The following is a 22549-nucleotide window of genomic DNA, read 5'->3' on the forward strand; positions in this document are numbered from 1 at the left end:
GACTTGATTTTTCAGTCTCGTAAATATTTTTACCGATAAGCTCGTTCAACTTCCCATTAGTTTGTCTTTGGCATGCTGACTATCCGGTTTAAAGTTTAATATTAATCTACAGACTTATTTGTGCACGAATCAAAAGTTTCCGCAATTTAAATGAAGTTTGTTCTACTGAAAATGCTTATAAATTTTAAGATTTTGTCGAATTAAGTGTTTTTAAAGATCTTTGCACATTATTTCACCATTATTTATTTTGTATTTTATTTATTTGGATGAAACTTTGTCCATACATTCCCTAGTTCCTATGTCAAAAGAAGCTATTTTGCATTTGTTATTTATTTGGACACCAACAGGCTCGGGCCCCAATGGTGTTTTACCTTACAAACTAATACATAAATTAACGTCTAAAGAACAACAAGAATTTCCTTTTGATAACATCACGAGACAAGTTAAAATCGAACAAAGAAGCGACAAAATTAAACGCCCGGTGTAGCCCTGTCAGTGCACTGTACATTGCATAATTTGTTTGACGGATAGGGACACGTAGGAATGGGGAGTTCCGAAAAGTCCGAATGGGGGCGAAAATGTTCAATCCACGGAGAATGGCCGGACACTGCACTCTCGAGGTCAAAACGTCGGCAACTAGGAGTGATCGGCACACATTTCGTCGTACTGCTAGCGTGTCCAGGTTGATCAGCTCGCAGCGACTTTCGTAGCTGGGCAGTCGGAAGGGATCCCGCCAGGGTAGAGATCGAAGGGCATATCGGATGAACCTTCGCTGCACACTCTCGATTCGCGCTACGCTGTTCTCGTAGTACGGACTCCACACAGAACAGCAGTATTCTAGTGTGGAACGGACCAACGCACAATAAAGTGCCTTCAAACAGTAGATGTCAGTAAAGTTTTTGGCTGCTTGTATGTCAGCTCCGTGTCGAGGAGCACACCCAGGTCCTTAACGCAGTTCTCACGAGGAATTGAAGTGCCGCAAATCTGGTACTCGAACTTAATCGGGTTACGTTTTCTGGAAAAAGAGATAACGGAGCATTTGGTTGGATTAACGACCATTCGGTTAATTTTGCACCATTCCGCGAAGTTGATCAGCTGTTGTTGGAGAACTTGAGCATCAGATGCATTGTCAATCCGGCAGTAGATTTTCATGTCGTCCGCGTACGACAGGCGTGAAACCGAGATAGAATGGTTACAGTCGTTGTAGTACAGCAGGAATACAAGTGGTCCCAAGTGACTGCCTTGTGCAATTCCCGAAAAGGCTTCAAAGACAGCGGACAGCCAATCACCGATCTTGACGCTAATTTTCCGGCCGTTTAGATAGGATTGAAACCAACGCAGGAGAACCCCACCGATTCCCATTCTTTCCAGCTTTGCGATTGCAATAGAATGGTTCAGCTTGTCAAATGCGGCCGACAGGTCGGTATACACCGCGTCGGTCTGCGATTTGGCGGTGAAACTATCGGTCACGAATGTCGTAAAAGTGAGCAGATTCGTCGTGGTTGACCGCGAAGGCATAAAACCGTGCTGGTCGTCGCTGATAAGGTTCTTGCAGAAGAAAAACACCGGATCCATGACCGCCAGCTCGAAGAGTTTCGAAGTGGCGCACAGTGCTGAAGCTCCGTAGCTGGCAGATGTCCTCCGTATTCGAAGCTGTCTTGTCGCCAAGGAACATCGACGACGGCAACCCGATTTCCTTCCGCTGCTCATTGATGTACTTCCAGAATCCTTTCGGATTGGATTTAAGCTTCTTCTGGGTACGTACTTCGTGATCGGCATGACACTGTTTGCTCATCCTTTTGTAGCAGCTGTTGAGTCGCACGTAGTAGTTGTGCAATGGTAACGTTCGATGTTTTGAGTACTTTTTCAGTGCCGACCTCTTAGCAGCCTTGACTCTCCTAAGTTCGCTGGTTTGCCATGGAACACGGGCGTTCGTAACTGGTTTCTTCGGGACGTGTCTGTCGATGACATAGCCGATAATATTGGTGAAGGTCTGCACAGCATCGTCAAGATTGTCCTTGTCAAGTGTGTTCTCCCAGTCAATGCTCCGAAGTAGTTCTAGCATGCTGGGAACGTCGGATTTGCGATAGTCATAGCGGACGGCACAAACAGTGGGCGTAAATTCGCTGGCTAAATGAACAGGCAAAGATAGGTGCAGCGGTGGATGGTGCCGGACATCCTTGACTAGCGGTGCCGGGGCGATGGCTATCGGGGGTGCAATATCTGGGCAGCTGACGAAACAAAGGTCTAACAGCACATTGTTTTCGTTCGGGAACTGGTTGATCTGCTGCAGAAGTGCGCTGCTATAGTTGTCTAGGAACTCTGTTACGTGCAAGGTCTGGGTTGAGAGTTCGGGATCAGCATACAGGAAACCATCCCGGCTTGGCCGCCATATCAGTCTGGGCAAGTTGAAGTCGCCGAGAATTACTAGCTCATCGTAGGGACGTGCCATTGAAGAGACTGTTGAAACCGAAGACGAGTTGATTTCAAATACGCTTGCGTTGTTGGTTTGGTCGGGAGGGATGTACACAACGCAGATGTAGACGGTATGGTCAGCAAGATCGATGGCGACCCAAACTTGCTCAACGCACTTCCACTCGTCCGATGAAACGATTCGCGCGTTGAGTCCCTGCCGGACTGCGATAGCTACTCCCCCACCGTCTTTCTTCTGGCTGTTGATAAACTGCTCGCGATCACATCTGAAGACCTCGTACCCGTTGCCGAAGACTTGACTCGATAGCGTGTTGTTCTTTAACCAGGTTTCCGTCACCACGATTACGTCGTAAGAGATAGCGGAGCACGCGAGACGGTACTCGAGAGCCCGTGTGTTCATGCCTCCGACGTTCTGGTAGTATATGTTGAGTAAATCGTTACACGGCAGTCGCGGCGATTGGCGTCTAGCGGCGATACCGGGAACTTGACGGGCAGGTGCAGGTGGGACTGAGACGTTCGAGTGAAGGATTGAACAGCTTTCCGGAATAGTTCTGGAAACGGAACAGTCATCAGGGAAGGCAGAGCTCGAATGGTGCGAGTACTTGCCTAACGGTGACGACCGGAAGACCCCGACTCTACTTCCGACAGCAGGATCGGGATGGCTAAGATGAGCGCTGGCTGCGGACTGCGCGACTGCGTCGGAGAGAATCGGGGCTTCCTCAGTACTTTGGGTCGTGCATCCCGATGTCCAGCAGGCCGATGGCAGCAGTGATGCAGCAGATCGTGAGTCGCCGACGGGATGGGGACTGCTCAAGCAGCTTGAAGGAGTGACGCTGAAAGCCGAAAAGGCATCAGGGAGAGAGCGGTTCAGACGGTGTGCGTACTTGCCTGACGGTGACGACCGGAAGACCCCGACTCTACTTCCGACAGCAGGATCGGGATGGCTAAGATGAGCGCTGGCTGCGGACTGCGCGACTGTGCCGGAGAGAGTCGGGGCTTCCTCGGTACTTTGGGTCGCGCATCCCGATGTCCTACAGCAGCTGGCGATCGTTACTAGTGTTCCATTGCTGCCCAATCGATGTCCGAGTTCCCCGAGTGCGGGGTCAGGAACGGTTCGTTGTCGCGGCCGATGGGATTTGGGCTGCCCAGGGTTGAACCCGACGGTGTAACAATGGCCGGTAGAACTGCGAAAGAAAGCATTGGCTTTTTTGCCCGTTGTCCATCTCCACTGCTCTGCGGCGAGGAAGTCTTGCGTTGCAGGTCCTCGAACTCCCTGAAGCCGCAGTTCCCTGGCCAGATGGCTGGATTTGAGATGGCCTCCTTGTGTGCGATATTCACCCCGACTTTGAACGAGATGAACGGCAAACTGAGCGGATCAACGCCTTTTTTAACCAACGCAGTCACTTGAACCAGTTCGTTCTGACCGATAGCATTCTTCACTAGTTCCTCCACTTGTGAGGCCGTTGTGTGGTTAGCGAAGCGCGTCACGTACAGCCGGAACAGTTTTTCTTCTGGGGGGACGCAAGTGATGCTTGCGTTGGCAAGCGCATTCGTCCCAAACACCAGAGGCTTTGATGGAACAGGATCGGAGCCACGGGTACGTTTCGGTGTTGGCTTAGGTTTTGGCGTACCTGACTGATTAGCTGTTGATAAGCTGGTGACGCGCTTGGATAGCAGCAGCAGTTGCTTCCCATTTTCGGTGATCAGGTCCCGCAGCTCGGCGTTTTTGAGGTCTTGACCCTCCTGCATGTTGTTGACCGTATCGCCGACCGACTCCATTACGGTGCGGAAGCGAGTGATCTTCATCAGTTCCGAACACTCGTCGCACATCCAAAACAGGTTGGTGCATTCGTAGACGATCTTCAGGAACGAAGTGTTCATCTTCAGGCTGCCCGTCTTGGTACAGCGCATGTGTACGACCCCTTCGCAAAAGCCCATACACTTGATGAACGGCTCATCATCCTTCACCTGCTTGGCGCAGTAGTCGCAGGCAGAAGCCATAGCAAAAAGTTCAACAACAAAATTTGTGTAACCGCGACCACTAGACACTGCCGGTAGTGATGCTCTAATCGACGATGTTTTGATGCGGCACACGATGGAGCAAAATGTAATAGTATCAAACAGGAACCAGGGCACAGGAACCGGCTCACTAACACGTTCCGGGTTGACGACGAGCGTGACGGGACCGCACAACGCGAAAAAACGGTAGAAAACTTGATCGGAACACACGAAAAGCACAAAATAAATCAGCACCTTCGACGACTGTAAACATTCGCGCTAGACGTATACACGGGAAAAAAAGTTCAGACTCGATTATCCGAAGCATCGATTATTCGAAGGTTTGTATGGGACTTTGGATAATCGAATCCGAACAAAAAAAAATTCGGATTTCTTTATTTTCTTACTTTTCACATCAAATTCGAACTCTGCGACCCCATTCAGGTCCAAATTGAGTTGTCAATTTCCTTTTAAATTACAAAATGCATTTTTTAAATATTTCATCTCCGCCATTTTAGCCGCCATCTTGGATTTAAAAATTGTAAATCACTTTAGAGTAGGGCGGCCACCTCGGGAAAAAAAACGGGAAAACTCCGGGATTTTTATCCACCGGAAGAAAACCGGGAAAAACTCGAGAATTCCACTGACAAACCGAGAAAATATTTTAAGTTTAGTTGAAATTTGACAAAAGCCCGACACTCTTATTCTACTATTTTATTTCACTGCAGGTTGGACTCCCAAAATAAGTATTTTTTTTATGGGACTCAAAAAGACTTCTCATGACATCTGTTGAGTCATGGTGTACAATTTGGTTCTAATGATGTGATTTTTTGAAAAATTGTTGTTTTTGAAAAATATAAAAAACGCGATATTTTTTTTTAAATTTTTAGGCCGTTGCAAATATTTTTCAAATTTTATGTCCCCCCCACCTTCAAAGTCGGCCTGAGTAATCAAGGGACAATAAAAAATCGAAAAACTTATAATGAATATTAAAGTTTTATCACCCCCCCCCCCCCCCCCCCACGACTCTGACGTTACATTGAAAAATATTTGCAACGGCCTTATAAAATCTAAAATAATTATGCAATTGAAAAGTACGTAACCAAATTGTTGATAAAATTCATCGTTTTGGAGTTATAGTCTCTATTAGGCTATAATTTTGAATTTTTGAAGGAAAACCATCCCTAAAATATTCTTGAAAAGCTGAGAAAATTTCCTACAGTTGTCTCACTAAGACTTTGGAAATTGGACAATTAGTTTCTGAGATACAGCCCCACATAAAATCGAATCCATGAAAATGAATTTTTCTAAGTGTAATTTAATTTCTGTAATTTTCAACTGACAATCTCGAAAACTATTGGTTTGATTTTAGATGCTAAATTAACATTTCCATTCTTCTCATTTAAAATAATTTAAATTTTTTTAAATTTATTCTAAAATATGAAATGAGAAACATTAAACCTTTGCAAAAGTTATGCTTCATTTTAAAGTTGTTAAATTACTTGAAATTTATTCAGAAATTTTCTCAAATGTTTCATTTGGTAAATATCGCCATTCTTAAAAAAACACAGTACGAGTCGTACATTTATCCAGCGAGGCTTATCGATTTGGATAAATACGACACCGTAGTAATAGTAACAAATCTATTCAACAACAAAAAATCAATACAAATTTATTTATATTTTTTTGCGTCGAACATGTTTGTGTTCCACTAAAACCCCCCAGTCCTTGACGACCTTCCCTATCAGCTTAACCCTAACCGGCAACCGGCGCGCCAGGATGATCCGGCCACCTAACCAGTTTGTCACAAGTACACGACCCTCTGCGCTGGGGTCCGGATGTGTGTCATAAAAGATACGATCTCTGGGACATCACATAAAGTTCATCACGAATGCCTACACCGGTTCGCGCGAGGACAAGTGAACATTTACGACCTACCATTGATAGGCTACCAAGTGGATTTAAGGTAGGGTTGAGGATTTGGGTGAATCATTTTAAAATTAAAAGAAAATCACTTTAAATTCGACTATACTCATATTCAAATTCCTTATATATTTTTTCAGCACATTTGATGATATGTAAATTTAAGCTTCTCATAGTATCTAATGAAAATTACAATTCATCAACCATACAGGTTTAAAGCATGAAACGGTTCTCCACACGTGTTCCCTCCTACAGCTGTACCAGAGATCACCGCCGCAAAGTTCTAGGTCGAGCAATTTTTCCTCATTTTCCACGGCGCTCACCTTGAAATTATGTGACACAAGGGCAGCACTGGGAAGGTTGAATAAAAAAAATAACGACCAACCGTCCTCGGGCGCCCATTTATCTCCATCAACTATGTCATGTTCATGACACGGGCCCGGGTGTTGGTGTGACGAGGTTTGGTCAATTTCCCATCAGCTCACGTGGCTGAATGAGCACCAGAAGGATGAAACATGATGCCAGTAATGGCCCTACTTGCAGATATCCTATCGAAAAGGGTAAGAGTAATAAAAATGTGACTTTATTTGGCTTGACGTCGACGTGGTGTCGTAAAATTATCAATAAGACCTTGAGTATTGAAGAGTTGAGTTTCAAATATCCAAGGAAAATATCTTACAAAACCTCCAATGTTAAAATAGTTCTAGCAACAACGAAATAGAGCAAACGAGACTATATCAGATATGTATCAGTGTCATCCATCAGAATGGTTTACCCACAGATGGAAATTGGCCAAAGTTGTGCAGCAACTTCTCTGGCAGGCAGTTGATTAATTTGTATCATCCTTCATTTGGGAAAGCCATCCCTCTACCTTCTCTACCCCATAGATTTCCCAAAAGGCTTTAGCCTCGATCATGATGGTCCGCAAAGATAAACGCATCAATTATTCAACGGAACTGGATGCCAAACTCGCACCACATAGATTTGGAATTGGTTTCGGATGATGACTATGGATGCAGGCAAAAGGTGGTGGAGGATTGACCACCGGCACGGTACATGAGTAACATCTGTTACGATTATTCGACGTGGTGGATCACGTTTGCAACGAACTTATACTGTCCATGTTCCCATAAAATCTCATGTACCTTTTGATCGAATTTGAAATTCCTGCAGGTATAAAATCTATTATAAATGGCAACTAAATTTTGAGGCTAGAAATTTTGATGGCTGGCATGGCTCTTGGGGTGTTAGATTTGTTGTGGTAATTTGAAATTCTTTTTAATTTAAATATAAACCTCCGGATTCATGTCCAATCCAATAACGTCATGATTCGAAATCCGGACACTTAGTAGCATATCATTTTTGTTAAAGCTGGTAAAAAATCATGTAACAAGTTGGAAATGTAGAAATATCATCAGGATGTGGTATAAACAGTCAGTTTTATGAGAATGCATGCAAAATATGTCTTTTCTAACAATTTTTCATCAGAATTTTAAAATTAAAATGACTTGTTGTGCTTCAAATCCCATGACACAGATTAAAGCTTATTCGAAATCCGGACACTTTGCTTCGAATTCCGGACACTCGATTTTTCTTATGAACCGCACAAATATGGACGGAAATGTTAGTGAATGGCATTCTTTAGGTCTCAAATAAGCTGTTAACATCAAAACAATCGATATTTTATCTGAAAACTTGCTAGAATTTAAGGAAATCAAAACCAAAAATTTCTGCTTTGCCTTCCCAGTGCAACTGACGACTATGAAATATTTCAGTGAAATGTTTCACCTTTTTGGTAAACTTATAATTTTTTTTATACAATTGTTTTGGCATTAACTACAGCGTTCAAACAAAACTTAAATGGAAGTTGATGTTAGAATTCATTAAATAACACAGTTTTGACATTCATAATGCGAACTAATATCCAAATAATTGATAAAACAAGATGAGGTGTCCGGGTTTCGAAGCGTCCGGGAATTCGAATCATGACGTTAATAGAACATGCAATTATCTCTTTTGTATTGTATTGTAATTTTTATTTTTTTGCAATTACCCGGGCAGACGGTAATAACAAAATTCATGCCATTTCAATAACAAATACTGTTAAAATAACAAAAAATGTTATGGAATATTCTTGCAAAATCCATTTTTGCATATGAGTTCAATAACAGTTTATGTTATCATAACAAAATTTGTTATTGGGCTGATATTGGTTGAAAGCCAAAACAACTTTGGAATAACATTTTTTGTTATGGAAGAATACCACCAACTGTTATTGGGATGATCGGATTAGTTGTTAAAATAACAAAAAATAATAACAAAGAATTGTTCGAAGAATAACTTAAAATGTTATTAGTCTGTTATTACAATAACAATCCAATAACAAAAAAATCATAACGACGAATAACAAATCTTGTTATCAATAACATAAAATGTTATTGGCCTAGTATTTTCCAATATCAAAAAATGTTATTCCCGCGTTATTTCCGTATGCTCGGGTAGTGTTAAAAACATATTAGCAAAGTTATACCCGAGCAGACGGAAATAACTTGGGAATAACATTTTTTGATATTTTAAAATACCAAAAGGGCGTAATATTGAATTTTTGGTCTTTTTGAAATGGTAGTCTTGATTTAAAATGGTAGTCTTGATTTACGAATGTTTCATATTTTTACATTGTAAATCGGACCATTAGTTGCTGAGATATCGGCATTAGAAAATGGTGGGTTGTTTGGGTGAGACTTATAAAACATCAATTTTCTTGTTTTTAAACCTTTGCATGGCAATATCTCAGCAACTAAGAATCGTATCAACAAAGTATTTTTTTCAAAATTGGGCAAACATGGGCACGATTTTTAAAAAAATCAATAACTGCGACTATTTTGAAAAAAGTTACATAAAAATGGCTATAACTTGAAAACGGTGCCTTTTATCAAAATTTCACTCAAGTACTTTTTGATTGCAAATTCAATTTTACATCAAAAAATGAAATTGAAAAATTTTTGCGACCAATATTTCGATTTTTTGAAAAAAATTGTATTGATTCAAAAAATCATAACTCGGTCAAAGATTTTTTGCCCATTCTGGAAATTTCTGAAAAGTTGGCATTTGATGTCCTCTAAAACATATCAAAAAATAAAAAAAAATAAAAATAGTGTTTTTTTGTAAATCAAGTTTTAGTGATAAAAAGTTAAATAACAAAATCACCAAATTTTTTTTACCGTGTATTATTTTTTTTCCAGTGTAGTCCATATCCATACCTACAACTTTGCCGAAGACACCAAATCGATCAAAAAATTCCTTCAAAAGATACAGATTTTTGAATTTTCACATATCATTTTTGTATGGACAGCTGCCAAATTTGTATGGAAAATTATATGGACAAACTAATGATGCAAAATGGCTTCTTTGGGCATACCGAAGGCACCAAAAAAGTTTCAGTCGGATTAAAAAATACAGAAAAAATCGAATGACCGAAATCTCAGAGAATCGCTCTGGTATTTTTAATTCAAATTTCCAGCTCACCGCAACCACATTAACGCGACATTATGTCCCAGTCGAAAATGAAAGATAAAATGTAAACACGAAACATGCATATAATATTCATTTCCGTTCCGTACCCTCATTATGATACATTTCAATGTCGTGTGCCATGTAAAGAGCCCAAATTGTCCAAATGAAACTGACGCTGTCTCATTTGCCCATTAAATTGCATTCCCCCTCCCGCTGATTGCCGTGTGATATTGCTGCGGGAATGAAAAACCACACAATTTTCGTTTTTTTCCTCGACTTGATCCTTTATTTTATTAAACGGTACCGTTCCTGCTGTGGAGACAATCATATATAAACTCTACAATTCGAAAATTAAACAACACCTTGCTCGCAATGTGTGAGTGTGTGTGAGTGTTTTATTTTGTTAAATGTAATTCAGTGCGTCTTTTCAGTGCACATGTTTTAAAAATGAATCGTTAACCCTATTGTTTTGCAACGTGTTACACTTGTATTATCAGTTGTGTGTGTTTATTTGTTATTCGTCATTCCTAAGTTCATACGCCTAATTTGATCACTATCCTACCGCTTGGTTGTTGTTAATGTTAATGTTTCTGTTGTTCGATCCTGTTAATGTGGATTTTTTTGTTGGGATTTGATTAGATATTTATGTCCGTCTGTTTTCTGTTCTTGTTTGGCACGACTTACCACTTTCCTTCACACTTTTGCTTTAACTGTTAATTGTGATTTTTAAAATGTTGCTTAGTAGATTGATAAACTCCATAGTCTTCTACTTTGGTAGGGCTAATTTGTTATTCTAGATGTGGTTGCTTGTCTACAAGTTAGAGTATGTTGTGATTTTTTGTTGAATGTATGTTAGTTAGAATTCTTGTGTACTTGTCAGCGATTGCAGCTCTGGCGTTTATTTCTTATTTATTAAAGTGGTATTCCACTCAGAAATACACAGTAGTGGAGTGTGTAAACAAAGTTGGAAACTGTCAAAAGCTTTGACAAGTTTGCAAACAAAGTTTCCCGCAGTTTAATACCACCTTAAGACAAATGCCTTGAGTTCAGTGTTTACCACTCACACCAATGAAAATTAACATAAGTTGTGAGCAGGATGCATAAGTCTCGTTGAAAAATCACGCCAGAGTTAATTTTCTGTTAAAAAACTGGTTACTTGTTTAAATGTGTGTTTGGGCTTACTACAGTCGGTATGTTTGTGAAATACTTTATTCTACAGTATGTGATTATCATTAGAGGCATGTATGTGACTTAAGTGGAGTATGTGTGTGTGTAATCTTGCTTTTTGTGTGGAGGAGGGTTTGAACTTGGAACGCTTCCATTAACGTCGTCGTCGTCGTGTCGCTAATTAAAACTGCTTTAAAACACCTTTTTGGCCTGAAAAAACATTCTACCATGCTGGCTTGTCACGTAATACAAAGCTGTAAATCTACAAAAATGTTTAACAATTGCTGCTGTCTTATCAAAATCTACCGAAATTTTATACCTAATTAAAAGTGCTTTAATCGTCACAGGTCACACACATAATTCCAATTTGTAGCTTGATTTCATCAAGAAGGTATTCCATTACCTTTAACACTTTGGCAGTTTCCAAGTTTTTGAAAAAGTTTTTTTTGTCAACAAAGTTTCCCAAAATGAAATATGCCCTTCAGTTGATTGACCTAAAATATTTTTAGACGCTACTAGATGAATAATGGAAATTGCTTCTCGGAAGCGTAATCCTTTGCCGTGTTGCCAGCATCAAAGCTGGAAGCCTTTTCCGCGGAAACCATATTAGCACACTGTTGTTTGAACTCTCACTTTTCGCAACCGATAAAATTCCCAAAACTTTTCACCCCGCAAACAATGGCCTTTATTGCAGCGCTTTTCGTTTCCTTCCTCGAAATAAGTGGCTTTCATCAGCTAAAGCTGAATTTGCCTACTAAATGTGGAGTTTTTTTTTAAAAGGTCCAATAAACCAAATTTTCAGTTTTTGTTTTTGGGTGTTTTTTAATACCCATAATAAAAAGCACATAAAAAGCAAAAATTGCAAATATGGCTTATTGGACCTTTTTTTTTTTAAAAAACTCCAGAAATGAAGTTTACTAAAAAATCAAAAAAGCTCCAATTTTGAAAATCCGCCCTCATCAAACCATCGTCAAGAGCACCCCCCTTCTCTCGCCAGCAGCTTTTGCTCCGGATTTTCCCAACCCGAACAAAAGGTCAAGGGGTTGCACGAGCGCGCACGTGTCTGCGCTCTGTGACGTCATCAAGGGGTACGGCACGTGCCAGGCAGTGCAGAAAAGACGCACCGAAATGAAACCACGCGTTTTTTGTGTGCATTTTTCACTTTGTGGGAATTCTCTTCCGAAAATACTGCACTGCAAAAATGTGGGAATGGCCAGTTGCCGATGCAACTGCATAGAGTAATATTGAAGATTTGATGCAACTTTAGTTGTTGAATTTGAAAAATGTTTACGAAAATTGGCAACACTGGACGAAAAATAATAATTTTAAATTATAGCTTTATGAAATGAAACTAAAATTTCGATCAATTTCAATAAATCTACATAAGCGATTAAATTTATGATAGCAGGACAAGTTAAGCTGAGGGTAAGCACAGGAAAATATACACAACAACTACAGAATGATATCTAACGAACTATATCTCTGCTATAGACAGCTCCCGGTTTAACATTTTTAATTGCTTTCTGGCACTGCACAACATTTTTGCCTTTTTTTTTGGTAGCAAAATAACGTGTTCTCCCCAAGTCCCTGAACGCTGAAAGTGAACATAACCTCCCCATTGAAACAGCAAAAAAATCGACCAAAAAATTGCAAACAACAAAAAGCAGTACAAGGCATGATGGCGGGTCCCCCCGGGGAAGATCAATGCGACGGTCGAGCAACAATCTGGCGTGGAAAAATAAGACCATCTGCAGAGCCCCCGATCTGCAGAGAACTTTGTTCGGGAGGCGGGGGTTTTTCGTAAACCCGTTTATATAAGCTAGTCTGGTCGTCCTTCCGGGAAAATGCCGGAAACATTTTCGTCACCCGGTCTCGCTACTCGTGCGTAAATGGCGGCCCCGGCTAGCGACTTGTTGAAGTGTGAGGGAAAGGAAAGGGGTTTTGCGGGATGTCCATGTTCCAAAAACAGCTGTTTTGGAATAAATCTTCTAGATTTAATGCAGTGCTTTGCTTACACAGAAAAAAAAATCATGGTAATATTACATCTGGGAAGGGGTACATCTTTTATGTCAGAAAAAAGGTGTAATTTTACCTCTGGAAATGTGTAATTTTACCACTTTTCTGTTGTAATGTCACTTTTTCAGTCTAAATTGAGGTAAAATTACATCATAAAAGAGGTAATATTCAACCTTTCAAAATTAAAGCTTCCAAATTTACATTATTTTTTTCTGTGTACCATAAATGAAAAATTTAGAAATTTGATTATTTTATGAACAAAATGGCTTGCAATCAAACTGAACTTGGTTGATATGTTTTGAAAACAATCAAGCGAGTAGTTTTCAACAAAAGTTAAAGGATTTGTACTGCCCATGTTCACATAAATGTCCCATATGCAAAAACAGCAAGCTGAGAAAAACGCATTTGAAGTTTGTCCCACACATAAGGCTACGTGTTAAGTTTTCACGAAAAAACTGGATTTCCTCCTGATTTCCAGAACAAAGTACTGGATGTTATATGCTCTTTTGAAAGAGCACACGTTTTTGAACCAAACTGCATCAATAACTCAAAAGTGATGAAAATGCATATGGGACATTTATGCGATCATGGGCAGTGTATAACAGTAAATTCAAAAATAATTAGGAAACATATTCTGAATAACTTCAATTCCAAAATTTTCTAACAAATTCGCACGGAGAAAAAATAATTTCCAAAAACGTGAACAAGTGTTCATGAAATTTGAACACTTTGTATGAGGTTCTAATTTTCATGAACGCTTGTTCACAATATTAAGAACCCATTTTTCTCCGTGCAGTCATCGAATGATTTTTTTTCCGAGAATCCCACTTTGATTTAATTCAAATCTTCTACGAGAATAACAGAACATTTTGTGACTTGCTACGATTCAGTTAAAAATGAGCAATTCTCTACCAAAACCGGAAATGAATTTTAATTGTATTTTTTTATTTGGCTCATACTTTTTGGGGGCCTTTCCTGTACTAAAGAAGCTATTTTGTGTGATTGGTTCACCAATACAAGTCTCCATACAAATTTGGCAGCTGTCCATAAAAAAATGGTTCGTAAATATTCCAAAATCTGTAACTTTTGAATGAATTTTATGATCAATTTGGTGTCTTCTGCAATGTTGTATTGTTGAGGACTATTCAGAAAAAAAAGGTACGCGGAAAAAAAATTCCCGATTTTTTTTCACAAAAACTCAATTTTCCTTAATCCGTAATTTTTTATTTTCGACATTTTTTTATATGTTTCAGGGGACAACAAACCGTAACTTTTAAGCCATAGAGAAGTATGGGTAAAAATTCTGCTATCGAGTTATGACTTTTTGAAAAAAATAGTGATTTTTGGATAATAAACTCAAACTTTAGTTTATTTCTTGACCTAATTTTTTTCAATGTAAAATTGAATTTGCAATGGAAAAGTACTTCACAGATTTTTGATAAAGGTATCCGTTTTCAAGATGTAGCCATCGAAAGTTTGATTTCAGCGAAATATTTGCAGTTTTCGATTTTTAAAACCTTGAGTCAGGGTAACCAGGTCAAAACTTGAAAAATCTAGCGAAGATTGAAAAAAAAAATCAGGAAAAATCTGGCTTCTCAATGTTGAAGTTGAGGGATGATATGAATTTATTCAAAATTTTGTAGAATTCAGATGGTTTTGCTGACTGTATGGCCTCAAAAATGTTGAATTTACATTCTGTTTGAGGAAAACAAATTCTTATTTTTATATTTTCAATTATTTTTGTTAATTTTAATCAAAAAATTGTTCAAAATGGGCAGAAAGTGAAAAATCTGCCAAAATCTGGCAACCCTGCCATGAGTGAATTTGCTATGAAATTGTTCAAGAGACATTGAAGATCGGACATCTGGTTGCTGAGATACAGCGGCTTAAAAAAACAGAAAATCATAAAATACGGATTTTGGAAAATTGTGTTTTTGTGAAAAAAGTTAGTTAAAAATTCCGGATTTTTTTTTCTTGCCTTCAATTTTGATCAGAAAATTCATCCAAAAGTCACAGATTTTCAAATATTTACGTACCATTTTCGTATTTTTTTTAATTGTGTTGAGACTTGTATGGGTGAACCTATAATGCTATCTAGTCAGAAATTTACCAACATATTCAAAGTATGTTTACATGGCAGTTTAAGGTTTGTTTGCATCAGGTTTCCTATCTATTTCTAGCGAAAGTTTTTTCGGCAGGCAACTTCTAGCTGGTTTTATTGACTGATCACTCGATATGTCAGCCAACATACTTCGCAGGGCTGTGACAGCTCGAGCTCGATCATTGTTTGCATCAGGACACTGTGACGAAAAGTTCTTAATTTTTGGGTTGAATTATATTTTTTCAGACACAAAATAGCTTCTTTGGTCATAGGGAAGGCCCCGACAAAGATTGAGCCAAAAATATAAAAAAGGTCCAAATCAGCTGATTTCGTAGAGAATTGTTCATCCAAAGTTATCGAGAAATTTCAAAATGAAGTGAAAATTTTGTGGCGCACTGTTGCAACTATGGACGTTAGAGGGTCAATGTGCGAATTGCTGGAAATGGGTAGAAACGAACATTTCGTTTAGGTCAACAATCCATTAGAAATGCAAATAATATTTTGTTGGCTGGTGGGAGAAAACTGAACTATCGGATGTGGGTTTTAAATCAAGTTTTGAAGCGCGAACATGCAGTGGATCAATATTTGCATAGAGAGTAATTGTTTACTTTGTTTCTTTTTTCAATGTGTAAATTAGATGATACTTCGAAAATTTCAATGAACAATTCTTTTTACAAGTTTTTTGCCAAGAATCTCGACTGCGCTGTTTGCTTAACGTTAATTAACGAATAACCAACATGTCTTTATTACATTCCCAAAAATGCTTGCCCGAAAAATCAAGCCCCCAAAAAGGTAAACATTTTAATTGCATACCTCCCCTCCCACCTGCCCGCCTCAGGCAAGAAAACGCAAAACGGCGAGAAATGTTGCTGAAAATTCCTTTGGGCCATCATCACGGTGGGCTTGGTCTCGAAATGAAAACACAAACCCCGCCAGGAGAGAGACGGTGGAAAGTGAAATGTAAACGAGAAACGTCGCCCAACACGTGTTCCCGGGGTGACCGCGTAAGCCACGACCGTCGTAAAACCGGCTCCAAGGGCCAAAAATGTTGCAAGGTCTAATGGTTTTCCCAATAGGGCTCGGGCGATGATGAAAGCACACGGTGTACAGTGGGATTTTGTGTAAAATGATGAACTTTTGAACTTTTTGAACGGTAAAATTTGTTTTATGTGAACTACCATGCGTCTCCATCAAATAATTTTGATCGCAGATATTTCAATGGAGTCACATGGTAGTTCATCTGTTTTTTTGAACTTTAAAGTTTTTCAACTCTCAAAGCTTTAAACTTTTGTCCACTTCTCCCACGTCATCATCCCGTTGTTCCAGAGGGTCAGGATAAATGATTCACGAGAGAAAGCGGCCAACTTTACGAGATCAGACCGGTGGTGTGGTAGCTGTTTGGACAGCCTAATGAGCTCATCATTCGGGGATGAAATGGGTCCCCAGAGGGTGGGGCGGGACTTTATAGTTTTAGTGGCCATGCTGCGGTGGTTGTTCAAGGCGACCCTATTGTTGGACTTGGAGCTTGACTTGGCATATGTGTGTGAACTGTGGTGACTTGAGCGTTTCTTCCATTTAATCATTACTCAACTAAAGTAAGGCAATTCGTATTTGGGCAGAGATTATTTTTACAGTGTTACTTTTTTGTTACATTCTCTGAATTTCAACGCGATTTTTGTTTTCTGGCTAGTCGTAAAACGATGTTTTGATTTTCGTTCGATCACGATCGGTTCTGCAAACGGTTCTTGCCCTGTTGCAGGGACTTGCGAAACTCCTAGTCGGAGCTCAATCACAAACAACAATTTGTACAACAAATTTCAATACAAAAAACCCCAAAATGTGCGGCAAAAACTTACTTTTGGCAAAAACTAAGATGGTAAACCATATATCAAATGTTCGACGTTTCGGTCCGCCCGGAAGCATTCTCAAGGTCGGCAGGGTTGGTTGAAGCACTAAGTGACAGCTGTTGATGCTGCTGGCTTTGGATAGTGGCTAGTGTTCGGGGATCCAGTTCTAGGGTAATCTGCTGACCACTACCTGCTGTCGTCGTCGTCGTCGCCATACCGTTGCCATCGATGTCGTCCACCGCCGCGGAATTTCGAACTCCGCCGCCAATTCTGCGCTCGATGCCCTCCTCGTCCACGTAACAGCTGCTCGTTTCGTCGTCGTCCGTGTCGTCGCCATTTCCGTCGTAGGCCGCCGGGTCACCGCCGGGGATGTTGTGGACCACGCTCGGGATGGACGCCTTCTGCTTGGCGATCAGCTTTAGCAGCTCAATTGCGTCAAGAGCCTGTCGCTTTTCATGCAGGATTCTGTCGGAGAGAGGAAGAGGTGTGGTGGATGCAGAGAGAGAAAGAAAATGGGAGCCAGTTGGGGTGAAATGTTACCAATACACAGTGTTACGATGGGGTTCTACGTGAAATGTTAGCTATTACAAGAGAGATATACGGGTCAATGTGGTTTAAGATGGTCCCAAAGCGATATAATGAAGCGTTAGTAAGCTACTGATACCAGTAATGTTTAGCGCCTTCAAAAATTAAAAATATTCAAAAATAACCTTGCAATAACCTGGAGTGACTTTAAAATTGTATGGAGTTATACAAAAAAAAGTATAATCAATAAATGTTTAACCCACAAATAATCCATTAATTTGTTGATTAGAGAGTCAAGATTCAAGCTGCATGATCCATCCTTTGAAATGCAGTCACGTATGTAACCAATTTTATTTTCAAATCTATTCCGTTGTATCGGTTCGATGCGTTTTACATTTTGCAGTGCAATGCAAAACCACAACCGAATTGAAGCATGACGGAAGCCTTTTGTTTTGTTTAGTAGGAGATATAAAACATTTTTTTTGCGGGAAATTTAGAGTACTTTTTCAAATAAACAAATGCGCCATCCTATATTATTGTCGAGCTCAAAAATTAATTTCATTTGAACTGGAGTTTTACAAGAATTGCCGTTCCGAAAACAAACACACCACAATTTGAGTTTTTAATCGCAGGTAACTTAAGAATTTTTTTTTCACAGATGATGAAAAGCTGGATAGCAAAATATCACCTTAAAACTTATACCAAAGTTCGGTAATGAACTTTACCAGTACAACAGATTTTGGATCATTTGGAAGATGCATTTCTGTTCCTAATTTTACAGATTTTTCAACTATCGGTAAATAAATCTAAGTTTCTAAGTAAATTTTGAAATATATGAATATAAGCTTGGTCATTTTTTTTATTATTTATGCATACAATTTGATTTGAAAACATATCAGGCTGTTGCTAATAGGAGGAGGAATAGGGAGGAGACTTTGCCTCCCTCTCAAAAAACTGCCTGGATAATCAGGGGGCGAAATACATGTTTAAAAAAAAACCTCAAAATTTCAATAAAATATACAGCTCAAAAATCAGCTGAAAACAATTTAAAATACATTTCCCTGCCTTTATAATAATTTTAAACATGTTTGGAGTTTTATTATACAAAAGTTGTTAGTTAGTTGTTGGTGAATCATTCATCGAAAGGTTGAAATTCTGTCTTGTTATTGAAGTTTTCAAATTTTGTATGACGAAATTTCTCGAAGAATCCGATAAGAATACAAAACGGCATTTTAAAGTTTCATAAGACCTTTTCAAATGCTATGCTTGATTTTTGAAATTCGAAACTGATACCTTTTATTTTCTTTAGCTGATTAATTTTCATTTGCGCCCAAGAGCTAAAATCGGTTGAAACGTCGAGAAATTATAATTTTTTGAAAATAAAGAAATGTTTTTTTGCAAAAAATTTACGAAAATGACAATTGTTGGCACCACCCTAACATGGCGTAGGTCATCCTAATATCCAAACAAAAAATACCGGTCTAGTTTTTCGGCATGGAACTCCCCGAACCCCTAGTCCAATTTTGAGTCTGATCCGAGCACTTTTGTTTTCGGCCGTGCTGTTTTCATGGGGAATTGGTGTATATTGATTGAAATTAATTTAGTAATTTTAAAGAAATGCAATCTTATCCTCTAACGCCCAGAGGATTGAACAAAAAACTCCTGTCTCTTTTTATTTGATTGTTTTTTTTAAATATGCACCGAAATATGTTTTTCAAGCAAGGGATCATCCACACACCACGTGTACACTTTTTTGGAAATCTCGTCCCCCCCATCTTGGAAAATTTCCATACAAATACAATCTTTTTGTTTGGAGCGTGGACTACCGTCAAACCCCCCCTCCCCCCTAAGGTGTCCAAGTGGTTTATGGATAGCCCCCAAGACCAAACAATCAGGGAAATATTTTAAAAGATTATGATTTTTTTTTGAAAGAGTTAAATATTATTTTCTTGAATTAGAAAATTAGGTGCTGTTTGGATGAACTCCTTAAAAATTGTTCTATTGAAAAAATATTACGAAACATGAAAACTTAAAATTTCATTGCTTATTTATATTTAAGTTGCTGTATCTCAGGAACTAAAACCAATCTTCTATGTTTGTTAGACGAAATTTTAGAAAAAGAATTCAGCTTTATTTTCAAAATCAAAAATTTAAGATTTTTCTCAAACATCTAACTTTTGACGACAGATTTCTATTTCTTCGTATTACAAAAAATTATTTAGTATAATTCGATTGCAAATTAAATTTTACATAAAAAATTACGTCAAAATAAATTTCACGTTAAGACCACTTGAAAAAATGCTACATGATTTATTTTTATTTTTTTAGAAGGCACATACCACACAGAAAAAAAAAGTTGAATTTTGAAATGTTGAAAATTTGGTAGGTTGAATATTACCTCTTTTTTGAGTAATATTACATAAAAAATGTGTAAAAATGTGAACCTGATGAATATTCATCAAAAACTGATGAAAATTCATCATTTTCTGGGGTAAAATTCATCATTTTTTTAGCCACAAAATCTGTCACCATTTCCTGATGAATATTACCATCATTTTTTTTTCTGTGCATCCTGCATTTTTAAGTGAAGCTTTTTGTAAAATCTTAGGCTACTTCCACAAACAAATGGAATGAAAAAAAAAATCTTCGAATTTGACATTTAAACTTAAAAGTCAAAAAGTCTCATAGATGTGGCGAGTACTGTTTTCAGTGTATTTTTTCAGAAAGCCGGTCAAATTTCCTACATGTTTGTCTTTGACCACTTTTTGATACTGCTTTAAGATACAGCAAATATTAAATTACTTAAAACCGAAATATCTGATTCTGAAAATCTCTGGACGTACTATTTGAACAAACCCTTTGGTATGGAATTGCTCTGAAATGTCATGAAATCGACTGGTTTTGTGAAGTATTGCTCTATTTATTTCAGTCCAGACTCGATTATCTGATGTCCTCGAAAACAAAAATCACTTCAGATGATGGAATCAAGAAGAAAATACAAATTTCGTAGTTATATACATAAGAACCAAAATTACTCTAAAATTATCTGGGAATTTGTAATTAAAAATAACCGCAAATATAGCAGTGATATGAAATAGTGATATAGCAGTTTGGTAACAAAACACTCAAAACCCAAAATTTTACTAATTTAGAGTCACTGAATTCGAATTTGATGTTAAGATATGAATTTTTTTTTCATGATTCGAATAATCGAACTTTGTATAATCGATGATTCGGTTAATCGAGTCAGAACTGTATTTAATATTTACGCTCAATTTATTTATAATTTTCTTTAATAAAATTTAAATTGAAAGTGTTAAAAAATACGATGAAACTTGAGTGTGACTAAATCGTGATTTTGCAGTTTTCCCGCAAGCGAGACGGACATGTTTCGGCAGTCTAATGAAGCACGAAAATGATTCGATAAAGTATTTGCGTTGCGTATCGCGCTCGGGATGAATAATTTAATCGCGAAGCAGTGAAACGGAAATTGTGGCCATAAACGCTGCGATTGGTTGGATGAAAATTTAATAATGTGACAACCCACACGCGTGTGCGGAAACCGAAACATTGTTTCAACTTTGAACGCACGGAGTTCTACAGTTATTTTTTTTGGGATGAATTGTATAACGGACACCATAAAACCACTACCAAACGAACAATTAAAATGATGCTACGGAATAATTTTGTGCAAAACAATGAAATAATCGAAAACGGAAATCAATAGCCTCTACATAATTGATGTTCGATGCCAATCAAAAGAGTGCCAGCGATGAATTCTACCACCAAACCGAAAGTGAATTAAATCCAATATCACCGGAAAAAAAACTGAAAAGCCGCTCGCACCAAGAACAAAATGAAAACATAAAACTCTTAGCAAAGAAATTCTTCTCAGAGAGACGTCCGTATGTAGCTGGGGGTTTCTAGGAAACCAGACCCACATCCGGTCTCCTGGGCCCCCTAACCTGCCTGATGCTTCCTTGAGTTGCTCGATAAAGTCCCGGCCGGTGATGTCCGCGACCGAGTTGGGGTCCATGTTGGAGAGCAGTTCGAGGTCGGGTTCGCTCAGCACCGACACGTTGCACAGGTTCGACTTCATCTGGGCGACCAGCTTTTTCAGGTGTATCCGCTCGACCTCGGGGCTGTCCGTGGTGTCGCCGCCGCTGCCGGACTCCTTGTGGGTCGTTATTGTCACGAAGTGGGTTGGCTGTGAGGAGGAGAAAAAAGCGATATAAATTCGATTTATTTTTTGATTGAACCCGTTTGAGCAGGGAGATTGACGATTGGTTTTTGTTTGACTGGCTGTGAATTTTAGTGCGAGTCATTAAATTTAACCAGCTGAAAAGGGCGAAAAAGTTGTCGCTTGTGGATGCGGTGCTTGACAGTTGAATTGATTGTGGAATTGGATTTCAGCCTTAATTCAAATGGGATTACGGTGAATAATGCATCGCTGCAGAATCGATTTCCGCCAGAATAGGGGGTAACAATAATTCTCGAGTGGAACACCAGTACTGCAGGAATGGGCAATAAATCTTTGTTCAGGTTGATTATGTGGGTTTGAATATTTTTCTCAAAAAATAAACTGTACAAAATCATAACAATCACATGGTTTTATGTGAGATTAAATATTGTTTGGGAGCCGTAGTTTTGTTCTATGCATTTTTAAAGGTGTTTTGTTACGGCTAAGACAATGATTAAACGTATTTTTGGAATATAAACTGATTGAAGTCAACTTCAACTTAAAAATGTAAAAAAAAAAACAAAAATAGCAATATGAAAAACACAGGAAAGCAAAACAAACAATTGTTTGTTTCTATACCCCATAAATCGAAGGTATTTTATCAAGCCAACACATACTTTATTCAAAGTTTTTCCATTTCTCCTTGAATAAAAAAAAAATGAGGGCAAATAATAAATTATACTTGTATTCATTGTTCATTTCAATAGAATAAATTTTAATGTTTAATCCACACATTGAAAAATACAAAAAAAAAACGACGGGAAATATTTGGAGTTTTTTTGAAAA

The 22549-nt window shown here is 38.6% G+C and overlaps 1 protein-coding gene across 1 annotated transcript in view; it reads right to left on the minus strand.

The window, feature by feature from the left end:
• Positions 1-10409: 10409 nt before the first annotated feature.
• Positions 10410-22549, minus strand: part of LOC120415374 (DNA fragmentation factor subunit alpha-like) — a 60594-nt gene continuing 48454 nt past the window's right edge. The window contains exons 3-4 of the mRNA XM_039576897.2: positions 21489-21730; positions 10410-17463 (exon numbers count right to left, since the gene is read on the minus strand). Of these exons, the coding sequence (XP_039432831.1) occupies positions 17040-17463; positions 21489-21730 (666 nt within the window). The 3' untranslated portion in view covers positions 10410-17039. The remainder of the gene's footprint in view (positions 17464-21488; positions 21731-22549) is intronic.

Source organism: Culex pipiens, chromosome 2, assembly GCF_016801865.2.
Source record: "Culex pipiens pallens isolate TS chromosome 2, TS_CPP_V2, whole genome shotgun sequence".
NCBI lineage: Eukaryota > Metazoa > Arthropoda > Insecta > Diptera > Culicidae > Culex > Culex pipiens.